The sequence below is a fragment of the Leucopleurus acutus genome (assembly GCF_964270905.1).
Source record: "Leucopleurus acutus genome assembly, chromosome: 8".
Taxonomy (NCBI): Eukaryota; Metazoa; Chordata; class Mammalia; order Artiodactyla; family Delphinidae; genus Leucopleurus; species Leucopleurus acutus.
In genome coordinates this window covers 64,192,376-64,217,945 of record NC_139151.1, presented here as the reverse complement: position 1 = coordinate 64,217,945, position 25,570 = coordinate 64,192,376, and the positions used below count along the sequence as shown (strand labels likewise).

Sequence of the window (25,570 nt, the reverse complement as noted above, 5' to 3'; positions counted from 1 at the left end):
TGCTTTCCTTCAAAGCCTAACACAAATGTTAGTTACCTTCTTTTTTAACTTTCCCTAGGTTGAATTAATCATACTTTATATTCATATATTACTATTTTATATATTTGTAATACTTGTCACATTCTGTTATACTGTTACCCCTCTGGACTTTGAGGTTCATAAATTTATTTCCTTTCTCCTCAGTATTTTAATTAATTAACTAATTTTTAACTATACTAAGAAACATAAAAACAAATGCTTAAGATTTTCAACTGTATAGACAAATAACTCTGCCCTAGACCATTCTGTTTCCAGAAGTGACTACTGTTTTACAGTTTAGTCTGTATTTCAGAACTTCACATTTTCATTATATATATATATATATATATATATATCTATCTCACAGTATCAGTGCATGTACATATATAGATTTAGGATTTATTTTGTTTTATATTCAAATAAATGAAATCACACTATGTGTGTTTTTCTAGAACGTGGGTTTTTTAAAATTGTTTATTTATTTTTGGCTGCATTGGGTCTTCGTTGCTGCCTGCTGGCTTTCTCTAGTTGCAGCAAGCCGGGGCTACTATTTGTTGCGGTGCGCGGGCTTCTCATTGCAGTGGCTTCTCTTGTTGTGGAGCGCAGGCTCTAGGCGCGCAGCCTTCAGTAGTTGTGGCGCGCAGGCTCAGTAGTTGTGGCTCACAGGCTCTAGAGTGCAGGCTCAGTAGTTGTGGCACATGGGCTTAGTTGCTCCGCAGCATGTGGGATCTTCCCGGACCAGGGCTCAAACCTGTGTCCCCTGCATTTACATGCGGATTCTTAACCACTGGACCACCAGGGAAGTCCCTAGAACATGTTTTTTAATTAAATATTTTTTCTTGCTTTTCACATAGTACATACAGAGCTGCCTCAGCTAACTCATTGTATTTCATGGAGGGAATATATTGTAATTCATGTACTGACACTTTTTCATCTTAATGCCCCAGGTAGATCAAATAATAGATTTTATTGATATTACAATCTTCTATGTAACAAAGCTTCTTTGCTTTAGATTCTACACCCAGATTTGGAAGTAGCAGATCATGCTTTTCCCCCTCCACGAACAGCTTTATCTCACTCAAAAATGCTGGTAAGAAGTTTAATATTTAAATTTGATGTTTTTAAAAAGAGTTGCTTTTCTTTGTATGTTTTTCAAAGAAGCTGAGTATAGTGAGAGTTAGATGGACAGCCTAGTAAAGGTGTGCCAAATTAGAAATTAGGAGAATTGTCACTGACTGACCTTGTGACCTGCTCAAGGAGAAGCCTCAGGCAGTACACTGACTGGGAGGGGGAGTAAGCTAAGACTGTTGCTCTGAGGAGGCATGAGTAAGTATGGGACAAAAAATCAGAACATAGATTAGAGCCTGAAAAACTGTGTCAAGCATCAAATCAAAAGGGTCAGGCAAGGATAAAAAAGGGAAGCTTACAAAAAATGGAAACAGAGATTGTTGGTTACAGGAGAGAATTAAGTTTAAGGAGTGAGTGGATGAATGTAGCTCCAAATGGAAGCCATAAAAGAGTGAATATATACCAGAGACCCTTTTTTAATTTTGATCATTGCATTTCTTAGAGATGAGCTTTGTGGTCAGTAAGGAACATTATAGAGCTGCACACCTTTGACAAATTATGAAGCATTTTTAACTGTTTCTTCGTCAATTAAATAAGAGGTTGAATAAATAAATCTGTACGTTTCCTTAGAGTTCTAAAACTATGATTTTTTAAAAATCTGAATTACCAAAACAGATTTTTGTCATACCTTATTAATATAAGAATAGATTTTTATAAATTGGATAAACTTTGGAACAGTTTCATAAGCCTTTAAGATACAGTCTTGAGTGTTTTCTTTTGTATTTGTGACTGTAATTCATTTGATGGATATAAAAATCAAATGACTTGGGAAATATGCCCTTCTCTAACATGGTGAAAGGGGAGACCCTGTGATTTATGTTTTTTTCTGAGAGGAAAATTGGATGTACTAGAGGCAAGTTTTGTTTGGTTCAGCTTTTAAAAGAACTATTTAATGGCCTCTACTCTCCAACAGTGGGACAGACTAGATGTCCATCACTTAATGCTGCCACAAATGAGTCTTCTGTGTAGGAAACACAGACAGATTTATTAAATAATCTCTCAGGTTCTTTCCAACTTTTCGACTTTGTGATTTTTCGTTTGTTTTTTTAAGCAATTATCTAACATATTTCTTCTTATATTTTCAGGATAAAGAAGTGCGTGCAGTTTTTCTTAGATTATTTGCACAGCTTTTCCAAGGATATAGATCATGCTTACAACTCATAAGAATTCATGCAGAACCAGTAATACATTTTCACAAGGTAAGATATAATACCATATTGTATGGTACATACATCCAAAATGTAGACTCTAATTTAATAAAACAACTTGGTTGTCTTTTTCTAGCCATGTATTTTGACCTTAATTTATCAAATGTGATTATTTAAAATCTCTGCTTTTTGTGGTTAGGTGATAATATTTTTCTTCTTTTCTATATTTTTATTGGAACGTAGTTGATTTACCGTGTTGTGTTAGTGTCAGGTGTACGGTAATCTTTAATAGTACTGTGGAGCTGACATATTTTCCTTTATAGTATGGTAACTTTAAGTTGATTTTTCTTTTAAAATTGAGGTTATTTCTGATTTCCCCTCATGCTTTACAGGCAGATTCATTTTTATTCTTTTCAATACATGTAGTATTTCAGGTATCAAAACCCTTTTAGAGAGGAATGTATTTTTTAACAACACATTTATGCATGAAGACATTTGTTCAGGCTTTGATCTTTCTATTATATTTATGTTTTGATCATTCATCCATTACTAAGTGATAACTTATTCATTTCACATTTTCTTTCTTTACAGACAGCTTTCTTGGGACAGCGTGGTTTGATTGAGAATGATTTCCTCACAAAAGTTCTCAATGGAATGGCATTTGCAGGTTTTGTTTCAGAAAGAGGTCCTCCCTATAGATCCTGTGATCTTTTTGATGAGGTATAGTTCTTATCAAATGAATGCATTATTTACACACAAAATTAGACTAGCAGATAAAAGTAGAGAAGTAGTGTTTTAAACATTTAATCAAAATCAAAAATATTTATTATTATGCATATCAGATCTTGATGTTTATAATGTGGATTAGAAAAATTAGAAAAAAATATAATTATTGGATGTCTCAGAAATACATAAAAATCTTGAGCAACTGAATTTTTTTTTTTTTGGTCCCGCTGTGCAGCTTGCGGGATCTTAGTTCTCTGACCAGGGATGGAACCTGTATCCCCGGCAGTGGAAGCGTGGAGTCCTAACCACTGGACTACCAGGGAATTCCCTTGAACAACTGAATTTTAAATATTTGATTAAAATCTTTTTGAAAAATTGACAGTGATTGGATAGATAGAACTTATCAGTTTTATAGAGAGAAAGATCTAAGTTCAATGTATAAATAGTTTATTTCAGACTGCAGTTACATTTAATCTATCAGTGTCTTAGAGCCATAGTTTAGCTAAGCCATTCTTTTTTTTTTTTAACTGTTATCTTTATTTTAATCAAAGCTTGGAAAATAAAGTAGGGAAGATACAATTTCAGTTCCTCGGTAAAAGATAGAACCACAAATAAGGGTATTTTCTTAAGTACTAATCCTTGGAAAATATAGCAGATTTCAAGTAAGAATTAGCACCTTCTTTGCGTTTAGCTAAGCCATTCTTACTAATCAATAATCAGCATTTGTCTAGCTCCCTTAGGAGATACTAAGTATATTTAAGACAGATTTAGTCTCTATCTTCAAGGAATTGGCCATATAAAGGAAAAGTTAGGGCAGATGCAACTCACAATAAGGATCCTATTTTTTGCTAGTTGTGAATTTTCTTATTGTAATGCATCTTTCCATTTATCATTTAACTATGTTCATAGCAGCCCATTCTGGTGGATAGAACAATGACTCTTACTCCCATTTCAATTTCTGGAAGAACATTATATTGGAACCAATAAATGTAAAAGTTCTTAGAAGTCTATAAAAGAAAAACACTCCTGGCACCCAAGGTAGTGAAGAATAGTAATAGTGATCATACTATGCTTCTGGTGGTCTTATTTTATATAGAGAAGTTAGGAATCAAGGTTTTAAAGATGCTTGGTTCAGAGAAGGGTCTTTTATTCTCTGTAAAGATAGTTAAGTAAGGTAAGAATGAAAGAAAAGGCATATATTTTAGTTCTGAGTATGGAGATCTGCACCAAATGCTTTACTTAATAATAACACAAAGCATGTGAAGATCTAGGAGAGATTGCCCTGAGGTGGACAATTTTTTCTGATCACTGTTGATCTCTGATTCTCTAATATGATTGATCATTGATTATCTAATACTAACATATACCAGCCTTTAGATCCTGAACTAAGTAATTGATACATAATGTTTTATGTGGATGAATTAGGTGCTCCCCAGGGTCCTTTCTAGCGCCTGTGCTTTATTAGTCTCTGAAGCATTCTAAATAGTAACATTGGTTTATGTACCCTTTGCTTTCTATCCAAATTCCTTTAGTAGCTCTCTCTAGCATCTTCATCACAACTAATAACCCAGATTGATTACTTCCAGAAAACTTGCTTGCCGGCTTGCCACAGCCTCTGACTGTATTTGTAACTGCTTCCCTTGTCTGAAGTGCTCTCTTTCTCCTTTTCAGTCCATTTTCGATACTTTGCTCATATCTCACCACCTCCTCCAGACTTTCCCAGAGTAGAGGACTCTGAGAGCCACTAGTCTGCATTAGCCTTTATTTTATGTCTCTAACTTTATATGGCAACTTGTCTTTTATTATGTTCATTTATATACTTAAGGGATAGATAGATAGATAGATAGATAGATAGATAGATAGATGGATGGATAGATTGATTCTTCAGTTTGGAAACAATGATAAGGCAAGGACTCTGTGTGAGATTCCTATTGGGTCTCCCCTTAGTGTTCATCCAGTTCTGTGTTCTGTCTACAGTGATGATTTTTGATGTCTTATTGATGATGTTACTTGAAAACCAGTTATTTGTATGTTTACTTCAGTCAAGGGCTTAAAAAAAATGGGACACCAGACCTAAGTAATTTCTTCTTCTACCCTCTTTGGCCATTTAACTGGTTTGCAGGGGAATGTGCTTTTAGGAAAATTACACTTGCTCCTGGGAAAGGGATCCTTGTTTTCATTTAGCCAAGGGCAGCCAGCACACACAAGGCTTATGGAGCTTGGAGTGACAGCTTGCACTGTGTGTTGTCTTGTCCCCACACTCCCATCAAATAGACCTGCTAGAAGGAAAGAAACGTTTGACTTTCTGTGGCAATCCTTCTGAATCCTGGCCTAGAAGAGGTGGAGTCATAGTTTTATATGTCTGCTCCAGTGAACCTATTAGTTCCTTGCATGAGAATTCCTACATTATACCCTTAAAAAAAATCCATCTGTTTACCTCCTCCCTATACCTCATTTTTTCCTGTCAGTACTCTTTGCTCTACTTCAAGTGTACACACTAGCACAGTTCTCCCAGTAAGTTAGTTGGTTAGGAAATGGATCAGAGTTTATATAATTTGAGAACTAGAAGGAACCTAAAGGTCATCTTGTTCTTCCATCTTATTTTAGAGATGAAGAAACTGAAGCTCAGGAGTTTTAGTGACTTGTTTCAAATCATGCTGTTAGCATGCTAGGACTAGAGTGACCCAACTTGAACATTTGGTTCATATTTTGTGAGTTAGGGAAATGTTTGAAGACTTTCTGACCATCTGAAATTCTCTGAGAGAATTCTCTGAGTGAGGCCTGGAGAATGAGAGAAGAATCTGAGTTCCAGAAATGACTTTTTCCAAGAAGAAACAGGACCCTAAATCAGCAGAGAGAGACCACCAGAACATGCAAGGGCTTGACTGACTCTGTAACTGTAGAATAGAGGCAAAACACAGTAAAAATCTAAAATAATTTGTTTTTATAATAGTATACATTTTGGATGCTTTTTGGTTTGCAAATTGTGTGAAATTTTCACACAGTTTTCTATATTCAGCATATTTGGGAGTTGATGTTTTACCATTTGATTCTTTTTCCAAGTTGGTAGCTTTTGAAGTAGAGCGAATTAAAGTTGAAGAAAATAACCCAGTGAAGATGATAAAGCATGTCAGAGAACTTGCTGAGCAACTATTCAAAAATGTAAGTAAGTGTATTTATTTAGACAGCCATTAATTTTAAAAGTATTCATAAAGTATTTTGTTTGAAAAATTAAAAAGCTTTGTATTCCTAGTGATTATCTCTTTTGTTCTGATTTAAAACCTTTGGGACTATGAGTTACAAGATATTACAGTTGGTACTGGGCATCAAAATAGACCTCACTTTTCAAAGTGATTTTCCTGTCAGTTGCTCTATTACAAAAACATATTAGTCACAATTTTCCAGCTTGTCATTTGCCTTCATTGTGATTTTCATTTAGGTCTCTGTCTTCTTAAGAGCGTATTGAACATTTTTGAGATGTAAAGATTAGACTCATTGGAAACCAGAACTGCATCAGACAGAATTGACCAATTTACTCTGCTCTAGCTTTGTACAGTGATTGTCCACTGTATCAGGAAAAACTTTGAGTTGTATTGTTTTGAACATATAGGGAGTGAAAAGCGAAAGAAAGAAAGAAAGAAAGAAAACTGTCAGGTGACTACAGAAACTCAAGGGTGAAAATATTCCCTGAGAGAAGAAATACAATAAGTTAAAAAGACTGGAATGTGGTAAAATGTGCATTTGGTTACCAGGAAAGAAGAAAACCTAAGATGCACACAGAAAAGTGGATTGTGGCTAATGATATCTCCTGTGTGTGAAGCTTTTCAGAGTTGAATCTTTTTACTACGTAAAGGGAAGTAAGTGGGAAGTATGGTTTTCCAGGGGAAAGTTGAGGGAAGATGCATTTTAAAGGAAATACAGTTAAGAAAGATTTTGGGTCAGTATACTGGTATTGTATAACTTCATTATTTGAATAGGTGGACCTTTTTGGATGTTGGATCATTAGTCAGTGCTTTGTCACATCCATTCGAAATCTGAGAACCAATTGGATAAAAACATGAATACTAAACTGTGTTTCTTTGTTTCATATTATTCAGTTATTTATGAATTTTATTCCTGAAGTTATTTTAAAATTTATCCCTTGGACTGATATCCTAAATTCCACATTTATAACTGTGTCCAATATAATAAATCTGTTTCTTGATTAGTATGCTGAAACTTAAAAAGAATTCTGTCAGAAGGAAAACTTGTGTTCTGTGCTGGTCTTTGCCATTTATTGTCAATATGATGGCTGTATAGAACTAATGTGTAGCGTGATCACATGAGAAAATTCTGTTGACGTATTGTAATAATAATAAATATTGAGTGTTTAGCACAACGTGCCAGGCATGGAATTAAGCACTTTACATACATCATCTCTAATCCTTATAACGATGTAAAATAGGTGTCATTATCCCCATTTTACTGGGAATAATTGGCTTAGGATCATATGGTTATTAAGTGATTGAATCCAGATTTTAAATTCAGGAATTTTCCTCTATCCAGTTCCTAAGACTATCTTCTTTCACTCCATTAGGCTGGCTCATCTCCAATTGGAAAAATAGTGGTACTTCCAAAGGCTGACTTTATACTTTTTTCTTTATAAAGCTCTTTAATGTATTTTCTCATTTGACTTGAAAATGGCCCTGTGAGGTAGATAGGGCAGGTGTTGATATGTGAGGAAATTGAAGATTAGAAAGGTTTTTTCCTGGCCTACTAGGAGTGATTTATTTATGGATTTCAAAGAATAGCAAAACATCAAATGGGAATCAGTGTTTGAGACTCTGGGACTGATCCCTTTAATAACTGAATATCTATTTCTTGCATTTTTACAAGACTGTTCCAGAACTGCAAAATTGTATAGCCAGTAAGTGACCAGAGCTGGGGTTGTGACCCAGGTTTGTCTCTATCACAGGACAGAATATGCAGTGTATGTAAGGGAGTGTGCCAAGCCGTTGTGATGCAAAAACAAAGTAACTGAAATATAATGATAGCTTAAATGTAATCTGTAACTTAAATTTAATGATACGTAGCTTACACTAAGCCAAAACAAAACTGAAAACTGCAATAAAATAAATATCTAGTAATTATACGTTCTTAAGGGTGATTGTAAAACACAAACAGCCCCCATCCTATAGAATAGCACTTTTAAAGTGATCATCGTGAGGGATGTATTACTAGGTAAGATATGGAAATCGCCCTTCAAATGTACTCTGCATTTCTTGAGCCCTTGCTGGGCTTTTTCCCTTCCACAGTCTAATTCTGTTCCATTTAATTTAATCAAATTTGTTCATTCAGTATGTATATTAGGTACCTACTAGTTCCAGGCATTTTCTAGGTACATGATTCCACTAATATCCTTGAGAAGGGGATACACATACATGATGAATGAGTAATGAGTATTTGAGAATATTCCAATGGATTATCATCAGACTTTATGAGATTCCTTCCAGTTCTGTGATTCTAAATCCATGATGGTCCGAAAGTAAATACAAAGTTTTTTCTGAAGTAAATACAAAGCTTTATCTGAAGTAGATACAAAGTTAAAAACAGACATGATGGTAAAGTTACTTTCTTGGGTTGTACAGGAAGTTGAGGGGAGGGAGGAAGGATGGTCTCAATGCAAGGAAAATAATCCAGATGGTTCTATTTTTAACTAGTCTTTTTTTTTTTATCACATTTCTAAAATTCCCTTTTGGTAAGCAAAAACCAACCATATAATTTGACTGTTTCCTTATTATTGGGTTAGAATTGAGACCTGGTGATTCCATTCAGATGTTTGTAAATACTTTATTGCACTGAAGTCTGGTATGTGTATCTAGCCTCTCTCTTTCACTTCCCTTTGAAGTACCTCAAAAACAAACGTTAACTGTCCAGTTTCTTATCATCATTCCCTTATAGTGCTTTTCAGTGAGTAGGGATGAATTGTAGGAATGTGAGAAGACCTGAGTAGGCTGAATTGCAACGGGGTTTAGCTGCTCTTTTAACTTTCTGAAGCTTCCTAAATAATTAAGAAAAGTGTTCGGTGAGTTTGGTGGAGAAGGGAAAGGGAAGGTGGAATGAAGACGAAGGAAAGGAATAAATCCATTAGAGACAAATGTGTATGTGTTGGCAAAGTTATACCATGAAGATTTTTATTGGCCATACATTGGTACAGCTTTTCTTTCCATGCCGGGTTGATAATACTGTGTCTGCCTACTTTGGCTATCAGAATTCTTGATGTCTACGTGACAGCACATGTAGCTACTCACCTGCTCTTTCTCTGTGATTCTTGGTATACACTTATAAAAGACAACTAGCTGAATGCAAAATGAGAATATTAAGATAGGTCAGATCAAGAGCTTTATAAACATCTGTTCCAAGGCAGCAAGAAATCAATTGGACATGTGTTTTACTGTTTTACATAGTGCAGTTTTTCTAATTTGTTTTTCATCTGCGGTAGTACATAAACATTTGCTAGACTGTGTAATTTGTTTTCTTAAAAATTAAAGGAAAAATGAGAGGACTTGGACTTTCTTATAAAATAATATGAGATTTCTATTTGTGCCTAATAAGTATTTCATTGCCCAGTGTTGAAACAAATAAGTCTGAAAACTAATGAGAGAACAAAGCCCAAATGCAGGAGTAGCCATTCTAAATCACATAAGATCTGTTCCCTTTACATTTCTGCAGAAAGTTAATTTCACTCCCAGGCACATTCAGTCTACACTGATGATATTTGTACTCTTGCCAACTGTGAATAAAGGGGTTTGTTTTTGTTGTTATAGGAAGGAAGTAAAATATTACAGTCATCTTTCATCTTAAAAAGTCAAAACATAAACAACTTACTTAGATTGTTAGGATGAAATGAGGCCCCCACCCCAAAGCGTAAAAATCAGATTCCTTCCTCCACCCTGTCTGGTTTGCTTGTCTGTTTTCAGTCGGGTTTACCATGGTGTAATCTACAGGTAGTAAGATTTACCCTTCTTAACGTGCGGTTTGATGGGTTTTGGTAAACGAATGAGTTTTACGGCCACCGCCACCACACTGAGGGCGTAGAGCATTTCTGTCGCCCCAAGTTTCTTCTTAATGCTCCCTTAGAGTCACATCGCCCTGCCACTTCAGACTCTTGGCACCTGATCTGTTTTCTGTCTCTGTAGTTTTTGCTTTTTCCGTAATGTCATGACATAGTTTTTCGAGTCTGGTTTCTTTCTCTTAGAATAATGCATTTCAGACTCATCCATGCCACTGCATGTATGTCATTCCTGTTTATTGTTGAGCAGTACTCCATTGTATGGTTATACCAGAGTTTTATTTATCTGTTGAGCAAATGAAGGACAGTATTGGCAATTATGAGTAAAACCACCCTAAACATTTGCACAGGTTTTTGTGTGAACTTGAATATTTATTGCTCCTGAGTTAATATTTAGGAGTAGGATGCTGGAAAAATGGTAACAAAATATTATCTCTGTAAGAAACTGCCAGACTGTTTCCTTAAGTCTATACCATTTTTGCATTCCCGCCAGCAATATTTGAGTGTTCTGTTTGCTTTGTGTCTTCACCAACAGTTGGTATCCTCAGTTGTTTTTTTGTTTTGCTTTGTTTTTAGCCATTTTAATAGGTGTGTGGTTTTATCCTTTTATGGCTTTAATTTGCATGCCAGTGGGTGAGTGAGAGTATTAGGTCTCCTAGCTAGTCACTGTGCTTTCTTGGTACTTGTAAAAAGACTTGTCTTAGACCATGAAGCCTCCGTCTAGAGTCATGAATTAGAGCAGTTGTTCTAACAGGGGCAAACTCTGTACCCCCAGAAATTTGTCAGCGTCTGGAGACATTTTTTGGCTGTCTCAACTAGAAAGGGTATACTAGTAGCATCTAGTAAGTAGAGGCCAGGGATGCTTCTAAACATCTTACAGTATACAAGACACCCACTTTTCCCTGCCCCCCACCACCAAACAAAGAATTATCTAGCCCAAAATGTCAATAGTGTCAAGGTTAAGAAACCCTGAATTAGGGCAACCAGCACATTACATATTGAAGTCATATACCAAATTTCTTTGTATTAAGGATGAGACATTAATTCTATTAGGTGATCATTGAAAGACCTGTGAGGATGGAAAATTGAGAGTGTTTCATTCCATCAAACGTGTTCACAGCCAGGCAACTCTAAAAAGTCCAGTTACATTTTTTCAGTGTTTAACGATTTAGTCCAATTGATAGTATTGGTTTTGGCTGTATTTAAAAGGATTTTTAAGAATTTGTGTAACACAGGTCTAGGTATGATTGGTGCACATTAAATAATTATTAAATACCTAAATTAATATGGGAAACTTGGTAAACCCTGACAAGGTCACATTGATTTGTCATTCATTGCTGAGACCAATGTGTTGGAAGAAATTTTTTTTCCCAGTGTGCCTACTTTGAATTTCCAGTAGGGTTTGGGGCTTTTTGTTTTGTCTTGCTTTGCTTTGCTTTTATTTGAAGTGCTTTCTCAGCCTTGTTTTTTGTAAGCCCTAAGCATATTCTCATTTAGCTTGCCAAAAAAAAAGAGAGAGAGAAAAGAAAAATCCATGTTTCCAGACCAGATGGTGTGTGTGTCATTTTTTCAAGTCTGAGAAAATCATTATACCTCCCATTGCTATAGTATACTCTAAAAGCAGGATTACAGAGCCCACTTCTTGAAAATCATTATCCAACTTTAAAATTCCCTCTAAATGATAGTGCATTTTGCCAGCTTTCTTGTTGCTTTGGACAGAATTATGTTCACCATAAGTATGTAGTTGTCTAAGTCCTTGGTTATTACTTTATATTTGCACTTCTCTAAAATCAAAGATGAATATTTGGCTGCTTTTTTGTTCTGTTGGAAAATAATGCATTTCCTTATTTCAACACGGAGATTCAACAATGAAATTGGGCTGCGGTTTTTAATGAGCTCAGTAATCTTCAAGGGACTGATCTAAACGCATTTGGAGTTACAAATTATAGCATGTTTCCAAGAACATGCAGAGTTCAACGAGCCTTAAAATGTCTCATTTCTGCTATCTTCTCAGAAGTCATTATGTGACTAAGGTGGGTGTGAGGTGGTGAGTGTGGTCCTTTATATTTACCATACTGCCCGCTAGAGGGCAGCAGCGTACAAATACGGCCGCCAGAAAACCAAGTAGTACTAGATCTTGGAGCATGAGCCTTTTTTGAATTTTCTAAACACAGCTGAATATATTATCATTTAGTAACTTTAGCCCATAATCTGAATTTTTATGAAGACTATCTGTACAGCTAAAGGATAGCCTCAGCTTTGAACTTTGTTTTAAAATCATTTTTTAGAATGCTTATTATTCTGAATTGCATATGTATTTGGTTTACAATATTTCAAATTGCTTATGAGAAAAAAAAATACTATTAGTGACAAATAGCTATATCTTTTCTTTAATAAGTGATTTTTATTTAAACCCTCATTGAGTACTATTATTGTTGTCATTGTTGTTAAAATATAAGTAGCTGGTGATATGATGGGAACCCTGGGAGAAAGAGGTGGTTTTAGTTTCAGAGGCATGGTGTCATGCCATAGAATATGCAGTGACTAAACATTTTTCAAATGAATATACTCTAAACTTTCGGAAAAGAGCTTTCAGATTTATTCTGGGGAAGTGTGTGTGTGTGTTTGTGTGTGTGTTGTAAAGCTTTCCTATAACAACTTGTTCCACCCTCACAAGAACCTTGTGAAGTAGGTACTATATTATTATCTTCCTTACAGATGAGGAAACTAAAACCCAAGTGGTAAGAGAATTGATACTGCACCGGGTCACGCTACTAGTGAGTGGCTAAGCTAGGATTTGACCCAGGCTGTCTGATATCAGAGACCATGAGCTAAAATTACTTTGTTGTATTACCTTCTCTCATTGAATTGTCTAACTTTTCCTTCTGAATTATAGTGTTTCCTGTCTCTATCACATTTTCACATGTAGTCCTGCTTCTGGGCTTCTCTATTCCATTAGCCCTTTAACCCTTCAGTGATGCCAGTTACTATACTGTATTAATTATTAAAGGTTTGCATAAATTTTGATATCTGGAAAGTTTGACGTCTCTATTTACTCTTCTTCAGAATTGCCTTGACTATTTTTGGATCTTTGATCTTCCTTACAAAGTTTAGGATGAATCCATAACATTACAGAATTTTGATTAGAAGCAATCAATATGTGTATCTTTATTTTTCTAAACCACCTGAAGTCATTTTTGGAGCAAGAGAGAAGAATACATAGTAAGAGAGAGAGAAAATATACTAGAAAAGATACTGGCACCACTAAGAAGATTTCTACTTTTATTTTTCCATTTTTTAAAATTTGTTTTAATGAATATTATTTATATCATAGGAAGTATATTTAAAGTTTTTATTTTATTATAAAGAAAATAAGTATAGATAGAAATGGAAGTAGTGAAGAATGTACTTTAAATGATTCAAACTCAAAATCCACATGAATTACCTCCCCCTCCTGAAAGAAATATCTGCTCAATGGGTATTAGAAAGTTGATATTTATAACTTTTGAGAAGACGAGGTATCTTAGATATTGTGCCTAAAGAACAGAGAAAAAACATGCTGCTTTTGGAAAAGGGCAGTTTCAGAAATTCTGGGCTAGTGATATTGGTGTTAATCCAGGTGTAATTTTGGAACAGTTTTTTCAACATATAGTTTAGAAAGTGGTGATTGTGAAGACTTGGCATAGGAATTTACTTATTTTTTCCTGTCTTTGCTGACGATATAAGGGGAAAATACAAAGTGTGTATGAGGGCTACTTTGGCAAGAACAAGTTTTCAATCTGATTTCACCTTCTCAGGAACCTTTTAAGAAAAGCGTAAGTACAGGCATACCTCAGAGACATTGTGGGTTCAGTTCCAGACCACTGCAGTAAAGCGAATATCACAATAAAGTGAGTCACACGAATTTTTTGGTTTCTCAGTGCATATAAAAGTTGTGTTTACACTGTACTGTAGTCTGTTAACTGTGCAATAATAGTATTTGTGTCTAAATAAACAATGTACATGCCTTAATTTAAAAATACTTTTTTGCTAAAAAATGCTAACCATCATCTGAGCCTTCAGCAAATCATAATCTTTTTGTAATAATAACATCAAAGATCCCTGACCACATATCACCATAACAAATATAATAATGATGAAAAAGTTTGAAATATTGTTAGAATTACCAAAACATGACATAGAGACACAAAGTTAGCAAATACTGTTGGAAAAAATGGTGCCAGTACTCTTGTTCGACACAGGATTGCCACAGACCTTCAATTTGTAAAAAACCTAGTATCTACGAAGCACAATAAAGTGAAGTGCAATAAAACAAGGTATGCCTGTATATACTTAGGCAAAGTTATTTATCCAGCATCACATAATGAGCAGAGCAAAAACTAGAACCCAGGCTTTTGACACTTAAAAGAGTATTATTTCCATTGTATTGCTGAGATATGCTCCCTATATCATCTGCTGTGGTCTGGGTCTGGGTCAAATAACCAAAAAGAATTGTGGGGAGCAGCTCTGGTAGATGATGAGAGTTGGCCATTTTAACTGTCCAGAGAATGTATAGGGCAGTATTGAGCCTAATGTACAACGTGAATAACACAGGTTCAGGAGGAAAAAGAAATTTTCTGGTTGCAAAGAATAATAAATGCAAGAATTGGTCTAAGAATGATTGTATAGCAGCCTTCTTTTTTGTGTGTGTGTGTGTGGTATGCGGGCTTCTCACTGTTGTGGCCTCTCCCGTTATGGAGCACAGGCTCTGGACGCACAGGCTCAGCGGCTCCGCGGCATGTGGGATCCTCCCGGACCGGGGCACGAACCCATGTCCCCTGCATCAGCAGGCAGACCCTCAACCACTGCGCCACTGGGGAAGCCCCTATAGCAGCATTCTTTAGAGAACTTTGTAAAAAGGATGGATTCCACTCTGCCTGTAGTATTTGAAATATAATTCTACTTAAGTGGTAGCTGGATAAAAGTCCATGCCAGCCCTAAGGGTCTATGAAAATATTAACTGACACAATTAATTTAATTACTGCAATTCTAATATGTGTTCAACATTGTGTCCCACTCATTAGCATACAGTAGGAAGTAGTTTAGGGTGCCTGCTATGTGCCAGGCAGTTTCTAGATGCAATATGTATACAGCAGAGGATAAAAAAATAGTTTATAATTGATCAAAATGTCTGTCCTCTTGAGTTTCATTTTAATGAGAAAAGGACAGACAATAAACAAGTTAAATAGAATTTGTAGTATGTGAGAAGGTGACAAGGAAAATATAGTAAGGGGGATAGGGACTGTGTTGGGGGGTGTCATTTTAGATAGGGTGGGCACGAAAGGTGGCATTTGAGCAAAGACATGCAGGAAAAGAGAGAGGGTGCTGTACAAACTGGTGGGAGACAGGCATTCCAGGCAGAGGGAACAGTTAAGTGTAAAGACTTTGAGGCGGGAATTAGAAGGCCTGTGTAGCAGGAGCAGAATGAATGAAGGAAACAGTAGTAGGGCACAGTCATATAGAGAAGCCATATCTTGTAAATTATTGTAAGAACTTTTGGTTTTACTCTGAATGAGATGAAGAGCTATTTGAATGAACAGAGTAGTTAGGTGATGATTTGACATTTTAACTAGATCACTCTGTCTGCGGTGTTAAAAATAGAGTGAGGGTAGGAGCAAAGGGTGGAGCAGGTAGACTGGTGAAGAGAATGTTCTGTAGCAACATGAGAGATACTGGCTTGAACCAAGATGTATTGAAAAGTGGTCAGGTTATAAACGTATTTTAAAGGCAAAGTGTAAAAGGTTTGCAGAGGAATGGATAATTCGGTATTAGAGAAAGGCATTAATGATTAAGCTTTTCACCGGAGTGATTGGAAAAAATAAATATGCCATTTACTGAAGTGGGGAAGACTGTAGAAAGCAGATTTGGAGGAGGTGAATATTAAGTGCTCCATTTTGGACATATATTTACAATGTTATTTTAAATCCAGATGGAAACACTATGTGCAGGTGGTTGAATATACAGGTATGGAGTTCAGGAGGAAGCTCATTTGGAGATAAAAATTTGTGAATCATTGGTGATTTATGGTTTAAAGATAAAAGACTGGAAGTTATCACCAAGAAAGTAAGTGTAATTAGAAAAGTGGCCCATGATCTGAGCCCTGGGGTAGTCACATAGTTAAGAGATTAGGGAGATGAAAAATAAACAAAGATGTAACAAGACGACCTAGAAACCAAGTGAAGAAAGTGTTCCTTGAAGAGGAAAAAGAGTGATCAGCTGTATCAGATGCTGCTGGTAAATCATGTAAGAAGTAAGATTCCAATACTCTGTATTTTATGGCATATATTTGAATGTATGTACAGTGTCTCATCTCTCTGATTTCAGTTTCTGGCTGACAATCTGCCATTGTTCTTTTAACTTTGGAATCATTTTACGTATGTTTCATATCGCAGGAAAATCCAAACCCTCATATGGCGTTTCAGAAAGTTCCACGTCCAACAGAAGGATCCCACTTGCGAGTTCATATTCTTCCTTTCCCAAAGATTAATGAAACTCGGGTACAGGAATTAATACAGGAAAATCTTGCCAAGAACCAGAATGCACCTCCTGCTTCAAGAGTGGAAAAGAAATGTGTTGTGCCCGCAGGTCCACCTGTTGGTATGTATTTGTCCATTTATTTGTTTTAAAACTAAACCTTTTGAGGACTTCCCTGGTGGTCCAGTGGTAAAGAATCCACCTTCCAATGCAGAGGACGTGGGTTCGATCCCTGGTCGCAGAACTGGGATCCCACATGTCACGGGGCAGCTAAGCCCGCGCGCCACAACTACTGAGCTCACGTGCCTCAATGAGAGAGCCCAAGTGCTGCAAACTACAGAGCCCACGCGCTCTGGAACCCCTGTGCGACAACTACAGAGCCCACGCACCCTGGAGCCTGTGTGCCACAACTAGGGAGAGAAAACCTGAATGCCACAACTAGAGAGAAGCCCGTGCACTGCAACGAAGAGCCTGCGCGCTACACTGAAAGATCCCGCATGCCTCAACGAAGATCCCATGTGCTGCCACTAAGACCCGACGCAACCAAAAATAAATAAAAATAAATAATAAATAATCTTAAAAGGAAAAAAGTAAACCTTTTATCAAGATATAAGACACAAAAACAGAAGTGCACAGCTTGATGAGTTTTCACCAAGTGAACAAATTCGTGCAACCAGAATCAGCACTATCAATACCTAGAAACACTTTTCCATTCAGTACCCCTCACAGGGTAACGATTAGCCTAACGGCTCCCACTGTGGAATCTTCTCTTTTTTAAAAATAGCTATATTGAGATGTAATTCACATACCATAAAATTCACCCATTTAAAGTGTGCAATTCAGGATTTCCCTGGTGGCGCAGTGGTTAAGAATCCGCCTGCCAATGCAGGGGACACGGGTTTGAGCCCTGGTCCGGGAAGATCCCACATGCCGTGGAGCAGCTAAGCCTGTGCGCCACAACTACTGAGCCTGCGCTCTAGAGCCCGTGAGCCACAACTACTGAAGCCCACGTGCCTAGAGCCTGTGCTCAGCAACAAGAGAAGCCACCGCAATGAGAAGCCTGCACACCACAACTAGAGAAAGCCCGTGTGCAGCAGCAAAGACCCAACGCAGCCAAGAAAAAAAAAAAGTGTGCAATTCAGTGGTTTTTAGTATCTTCACAGAGTGCATTTTCACTGTCTAATTTCAAACATTTTCATTCCTCCAAATAGAAACACCCATACCCATTAGCAGTTACTCCCCACCCCACCCCCAAAACCACTCCTTCCCCAGCTTTAGGCGGTAATCTACTTCCTGTCTTTATAGATTTGCCTATTTTGGATATTTTATATAAATGGAATTGTACAATATGTGATCTTTTGTGATTGGCTTCTTTCATGTAGCATGATATTTTCAAGGTTCATCCATGTAGCATGTGTAGTACTTCATTGCTTTTTGTGGCTGAATAATATTCCATTGTATGGGTATGTATCACATTTTGTTATCCATATATCAGTTGATGGACATTTGGGTTGTTTCTACTTTTTGGCTACTAATAATAGTGCTGCTGTGAGCGTTCATGTGTAAGTTTTTGTGTGGACATATGTTTTCAGTTCTCTCAGGTAAATATCTAGGAGTGGAATTGTCAGGTTATATGATAAGCCTGTGTTTAATGTTTTGAGGAGCTGCCAGGCTATTTTCCAAAACAACCACACTATTTTACATTCCTACCAGCAATGTATGGCATTCTGGTTTCTCCACATCTACTAATGTAGAGTATCTTCTCATGTGCTTATTGTCCATTTTTATATCTTTTCTGGAAAAGAAGTGTCTCTGTTCAGATCCTTTGCCCTTTTTTTTTTTTTTTTTTTTTTTGTGGTACGCGGGCCTCTCACTGTTGTGGCCTCTCCCGTTGCGGAGCACAGGCTCCGGACGCGCAGGCTCAGCGGCCATGGCTCACGGGCCCAGACACTCTGCGGCATGTGGGATCTTCCCGGACCGGGGCACAAACCCGTGTCCCCTGCATCGGCAGGCGGACTCTCAACCACTGCGCCACCAGGGAAGCCCCCCTTTGCCCATTTTTAAATTGAGCTATTTGTCTTTTTGTTTAAGAAGTCTCTGTATGTTCTGTATACAAGTTCCTTATGAAACATGTTAATTTGCAAATATTTTTTCCCATTCTGTGCATTGTTTTTTTTTTTTTTTACTGATTTTTATCTCTTCTTTTTCTTCAGCTATTGCGGGAGATGTGTTAAAGTCTCCCATGATAAGTAATAGAATTGCCTAGTTCTCATTTTAGTACTCTCCATTTTTTCTTTATGTATTTTGAAATTGATTTGTTATATGCAAATATATTTACAAATATTACAGCATCCTGGTGATTGATCCCTTTATCATTATGGAATGTCCTTCTTTGTCTCTAGTAACACTTCTTGGCATAAAGTGTACTTCGAGTTTTATACGGCTAGACCAGCCTTCCTTTGGTTAGTGTTTGTATGGTTTATCGTTTTTTATTTTTTTATTTTCAAATTCTGGGTCCTTATAATTAAGGTATGCCTCTTGTAAGCAGCATGTGGGGGTTTTTTTCCGCCAGTTTGACTATTGTAGTATATTACTTGTATTTAGCTCATTTATATAAATATAATTACTCATACAGTAATGGCTTTAATATAATTTACTGGGTTTTTTCTATTTGATCCTCTTGTTTTACATTTTCCCCTGCTTTCTTTCATTCTTTTTGATTAATAAATTATTTTCTATTCCATAATTTATATCTGTTAACTTGTTATTTATATACGTTTACTGTTCTTTTAGAGGTTTACTTCAGGACTATAGCATACATCCACTTTTGTCTGTTCAGCTCTCACCAGAAACTTTGCTGGTCAACCTGGCCATCTGCCAGAATCAAGCCCAGATTCTCAGCTTCCTGTCTGTACTCAATATTGGCAAATCTCTTAGGGAAAAAGTGGATGTACTTGTTAACTTACCTCTTTGGTCTTTTCCTTTCTCTGGAATTTTAGGTCCTCTAATCCATGTGTTTCTGTAGCACTCTGAGATATTTAAATAGATGGCTTTTGCATTTTATCTTACTTTTATATAATTGTTCCTGGTGGGAGTTTTAGTTTGTTACAAACTGTTCCATCATACTTGGAAGTGAGTGAAATTTTATTATTAAAATTCCGGGATAATAATATATTAATTATTTATTAATTATTTATGTTGTAATGTTAATAATTTATGTATCTTAACATTTATGTTATATAGTAATGTTAATATTACTTATTATTTATTATTTACTTAATAATGTTAATTTGTTATTATTTCCCTAAGTAGTAACAGCTTTTACTTAAGTGTTGATTGTACTTTCACATAGAGAAGAGAATGGAGGAGAAGTAGACATGTTAGGGTAGTTATTTTTTGAAGGGTTTGGTCATTTAACTTTAATATCCATGAGCTAGTTGAATGCTTTCTTTAAATACCCACATGAACAGATTAGAAGTTGGTTTAAATTTTAATTTGCTTGAATTGTAGCCTTGTCTCAATATTGTTTTTGTATAATCTCTTTACTTTCATTTTCAATCAGCATCAAATTCTTTTTTTAGATGCATATGGAATATCTCATTGTAGTCAGTGAGAGAGTTACACATGACTCAGTATTTGTCCCTGCATGCACTTCCTGTAAAACTAGAATGAATGAATGAATGAACAAACGAACAAATGTTGAATGAATGAGTGAAAGACGAATACAGGGACCTCTGTCGCAGTTTCTGGTTCATTTGAGTTGATCAGAATTAGGATTTCCCTTGTAGTAAAATTAAAAGGTATGAATGTTTCATTTTACATGATACCCATTTAATCTGAATGTAGAATTGCTCTGTCACTTTAAGAGCCATTCACATTTTGAGAGGTTAATTAGTTTCCAGCTGTTCCTCAGAGGGACCAGAGTGTTGATGAATACTACTCAAATGCTATTTCAAATGCTAGAAATAGCATTTGAAAGCCAAAGCCTTGGGAAGGAAGCCCTGGGGAGGTCAAATACCCACAAACCAGAGTTGTTATCAAATGTTAGAAAGCTAGTATTAGAATGCCACAACTGGGGATTTGGCCAATGCCTGATACATCAGTAACTCTAAGTGAAGAACTTTCTTCTGGGAATGAACTAAGTCATAGTCTCCAAAGGAAAATAATAATTCCCAGATGGTAAACAGATTCATTATAAGAAAATGTGGGGTTTTTAATGGTTCATCCTAAAGAAAATTTAAAATGCTGCTAAAAAGATTTTAGAATTAAAATTTTATAAACATAGGTTAAAGATGTTACTCTCTCAATAAAACATGTGGTCTTATTTGGAGACTAAGAAGTTTTCTACTCTAAATATAGATCAATTTCAATTTCAGTCTATGCCACTGACCTACACATGTGGGAAGCACCAGAGTGCAAAATTAAGAATGCACATTTCAGACAGAAAAGTCATATGAAATGATCTGTTTTACAGTCATGGTCATTAATGTTAATCTTACATGATTTTAAGTGATTTCAAGAAAACTACAGTAAAAACCAAGTAAGACTGATTTCCTGATTCTGATAAAGCACTATAGTTATGTAAGATATCACCATGGGGGAAGGTGATTAAGTGCATGGATCTTCTCTGTAATAATTTGCAACTTTTTGTAAGCTTATAATTATTTCAAGATTTTTTAAAGTTTAAAAAATTATTTGAAGGATATAAAATTTCGTATTGATGAAATGAAAGGAATGCTAAGAGTAAGATATGGTGGTCTTTCTTGTTAGGTAAGAGCAGCCATAAAATATAAGGCTTAAGAATTATTGATACTGCCTCATTTGTACAAATTATATAGTGTAGTTCTTTGTGAAATTATACTTTTTATTTGACAAATACTGCTTCAATTTATATCTTTCTAATATTCTTTTAATAAGTTAAATTTATTTTGAGTAATTTAAGCCTATGTAGTACACTAGAATTATCCAACCTTGTAAAGTTGACAGGTACTAAGTTCACAGAACTGAGAAGTGACTCTCCCAAATTTTTATAGTGATTCTTTGGCCATGATCATTTCTCTTTGTGTGCAGTGCTTCTTCAGGTCACCTGTACCCAGATTTGTAGAACCTAATTTTTTGTGGTATGTGGTTTTTCTTTGGTAATATGTTAGAAGTATCAACTTCTTTGTCTGTTAGTAGTCAGTCCTCTTACATATGAGTGTTTGCTATTTTTGTCATGATCTTGTACCCAAAATATTTTTTATCTGTTTGTTTGTTTACAATTAAAGGAAAAATTATTACTTTTGCTTAAAAAAAATTTACTGAGCAATGTAAATATGAATTAATTTGCCTAAGAGTTAAGTACAGTGTTAGAATCTATCCTGTGAAATTATCCTAAATAACCCATTGACTAGCCTGCCACTTCACAACCTAAAAATGTAATCAAAGTGAGGAAATGAAATACTTTCAGTGTCATGTAACAAGGGAAAAAAACGCTTAAGTGTTGGTCATGTAAACAGAGTCATAAACTGTAAACAGTAATATTCCCCTTTTGTAATTGCTGAAGGAGTTTAATTTGTGTTTTCCTTATACTCCTTTACTAGTTTCAATAATGGATAAGGTGACAACAGTTTTCAACAGTGCACAGAGATTGGAAGTTGTTAGAAACTGCATCTCATTCATATTTGAAAATAAAACATTGGAGACTGAAAAGGTAATAAAATGCCATCTTTCCCAAGTAAGCATTCATCACATCCCTTTCAGATTTCTATGTTTAGCTTGCCTACTGACCGCTTCTCTGATTCAATCCCTTTTCCTTATAAAGTATCCTTTCATTGTTTTGATCATTTTAAATGAACAGTGTCTAAGATTTAAAATCTTACCCAAGCCTAATTATATGGCAACCAGAGAAGTATTGATAGTCATTTTCCCCCCCTGGAACTTTTAAACATTGTTCATTAATTCTATTTTGGCATATTACTTAGAAACTTAACATCTAAAATATAATTTTATTTATTACAAAGAATCTAGTTAGAACAAGTAATGAATTATAAAAATTGTGGTATTCATTTAAATATGCCTTGTTAAAGCACATTTTCTTGCCTTCTTTAATAAAACATACTAAACATATGTAACCTTTCCTTAGTGACTCGTCATAATTCTGAACATTTATTACAAGGGGCTAGTAAGACATGTAAAATGAAGTTTTTACCCTTGCACTAAATGACCTCAAGCCTCTTTATATTTTGAGTTTTTCTGGTATCCATTTTTTTCTTATGGTTGAAGTGTTACAGACTTTCTTTTGCTTCTCTTGCTTTCAGCTTTCACAGCCTGTTTCCTGTACCCGTTGTAACAATATTAGGTCCCCCTACTCTCAGTCTTCTTCCCTTCCTTCTTCTTTGCCCCTTTGTTCTCATTTTAGGTTTTCAAAGTTAAATTATTACTTTATGTAAAGTAAATTAATTCAGCTCTAAAGGTGAAACGGAAGAGGCGTTCTTGTGGGTGATGAAGTGAAAGAATTTTAGTACATACACCTAGAGATTTCTGTTTGTTGCTCTGAGTTTTTTTCCTTCTTAATTATGCTTTTGAAATAAGAAGAGATTGCAGAATTTTCCAGTCATAAATTAAAACTGAGTAGTGATTAAGTTGCTAATCACTTGAAAAGTATAAAATCACCCATGATTCTTGTCATTTTAATTTTTCCTTCTATTCTTGCCATGGAGATGTGACCAGTTATTGCAAGAACGTGTCTAAGTGTCTGTGGTTTTGACTCATAATCTGAAGCAACAGTTATTTTGGTGACCACAATTTTGATGAGTTTTTTTTAATGAAGTTTATTGTTTTTTAAATGTATCACATAAACTAGTCCTACTTATTTTCATGCTGCCTTACAAATTAAAAAATCACTATAAATCCATCTGTTAACAGTTGTCCTTAACAGTACATCAACTCTTTTCTAGCAGTTTAATTCTACTAATAACTCTGTTAAATGGTTTATAGGATACACGTGAGTTTTCAGCATGATTGAAAGTTACTTTTTTTCCAGTGGTACCTTTTGTTCATGTCTTCCTCTCTTGTCCTCAGACCCTTCCTGCTGCACTGAGAGCCCTTAAAGGAAAGGCAGCAAGACAGTGTCTCACTGATGAGCTGGGTTTACATGTTCAGCAAAACCGGGCAATATTAGACCATCAACAGTTCGACTACATAATAAGGATGATGAACTGTACTCTACAGGTAACTTTTAGTTCTTTCAGATTATCCTTCTTATTTGAGAATACTTTTTATTTTTCCAGGTGATTCAGTAATTACCAATATATCAGGTTCTTGAGCCTTCTGCACCTAATAGGATAAAGAGCCAATATCCATACCATTTCTGTCAGAAACACTTATGTATTACTTGGCATAAATATTAAGAGTTTTTTATTCTTTCTTTGTTTTTTCTTGAAAAATATTAGGTTATTTTACTAGTTCTATAAGCAAGCTTTCTGAAAATGAAAAGTCATCTTTAAAACATTCAGTTGTATATTACTTAATGTCTGTATTCATGTCAGCCCTTTTCAGTCAATCTTCAGTTCTACTATTAAAGCAGAGGGCAATGAATGGTGGGTAATCCAAATGATAAATGAATTACTCAGTTAAGTGTTTACTAAGTACTTTGTGTGGGTAAAGCACACAAAAAAATATTTCCAGTTGGCTTCAACATACATGTATTATCTTACAGAGGTAAACTTCCCACACAATAATGAGGACACAGTTTAGGAGAAGCAAATAATCTGATTTCCCTATCCTGTCCCTGTGACATTGGCATCGTATTCTTTGTAGGTGATGCAAAAATTCTTTCTTAAACTTTTTGCACAAAGAGAAAAATGTGATTAAATATTAAGCTTCCAAAGACTATCTGTGGGACTCCAGAGAGATTGAGTAAAATGCATGTTAAATTCTGGTAGATTGGAAAGTGAGAATTACAGGGTATAATTAATAATAACATTTGTGGATGAAAGAAGGCCTAAAGAAATGGAAAGATATACCATGTTCATGGATTGGAAGACTCAGTATCATAAAGATATCAGTTCTCCCCAAAATAATCTATAGAGTTACTGCAATTCCCATCAGAATCCCAACAGAAAGAGCAAATTCTGAGAATTATCAACATGCTCCTAAAACAAACGGCAAAGCCTGGGAATTGGCCTTGTCACATATCAAAAATTAGTTTAAAAGAAGACACACAAATGGCCAAAAGGTAAGTGAAAATGTGCTCCGTATCACAAATCATCGGGAAAATGCAAATCAAAATCACAACGAGGGCTTCCCTGGTGGCGCAGTGGTTGAGAATCTGCCTGCTAATGCAGGGGACACGGGTTCGAGCCCTGGTCTGGGAAGATCCCACATGCCGCGGAACAAGTAGGCCCGTGAGCCACAACTGCTGAGCCTGCGTGTCTGGAGCCTGTGCTCCGCAACAAGAGAGGCCGTGATAGTGAGAGGCCTGTGCACTGCGATGAAGAGTGGCCCCCACTTGCCACAACTAGAGAAAGCCCTCGCACAGAAATGAAGACCCAACACAGCCCAAAATAAATAATTAAAAAAAAAAAAAATCACAACGAGATACCACCTCACATCTGTTAGAAAGGCTATTATCAAAGACACAGGGGATAATAAGTATTGGCAAGGATATGTAGAAAAAGGAACCCTTGTGCACTGTCAGTAGGATTGTAAATTGGTGTAACCACTATAAAAAATAGTATGGAGATTCCTCAAAAAATTAAAAATAGAACCATACCATATGATCCAGCAGTTCCACTCTGGGTATATCCAAAGGAAATGAAAACAGGCTATTGAAGAAGTATCTGCACTCCCATGTTCACTGCAGCATTAGTCACAATAGCCAAGATGTGGAAATAACCTAAATGTCCATCAGTGGATACATGGATAAAGAAGATGTGGTATATATACACAATACAGTGGAATATTATTCAGCCATGAGAAAGAAGGAAATTCTACCACTTGCAAT

The 25,570-nt window shown here is 35.8% G+C and overlaps 1 protein-coding gene across 5 annotated transcripts in view; it reads left to right on the top strand.

Moving 5' to 3' along the window:
- SBF2 (SET binding factor 2) overlaps positions 1-25,570 on the top strand; it is a 460,581-nt gene that overhangs the window by 262,932 nt on the left and 172,079 nt on the right. For 2 of the 5 annotated variants that reach the window (XM_082844306.1, XM_082844309.1), the window contains exons 10-16: positions 1,031-1,108; positions 2,232-2,345; positions 2,886-3,014; positions 6,084-6,182; positions 16,503-16,707; positions 22,167-22,276; positions 23,647-23,796. In XM_082844306.1, the coding sequence (XP_082700432.1) occupies positions 1,031-1,108; positions 2,232-2,345; positions 2,886-3,014; positions 6,084-6,182; positions 16,503-16,707; positions 22,167-22,276; positions 23,647-23,796 (885 nt within the window). Of the gene's footprint in view, positions 1-1,016; positions 1,157-2,231; positions 2,346-2,885; positions 3,015-6,083; positions 6,183-16,502; positions 16,708-22,166; positions 22,277-23,646; positions 23,797-25,570 lie in introns of those variants that run through there. The other 3 variants (XM_082844307.1, XR_014326368.1, XM_082844308.1) reach the window with 3 other exon arrangements.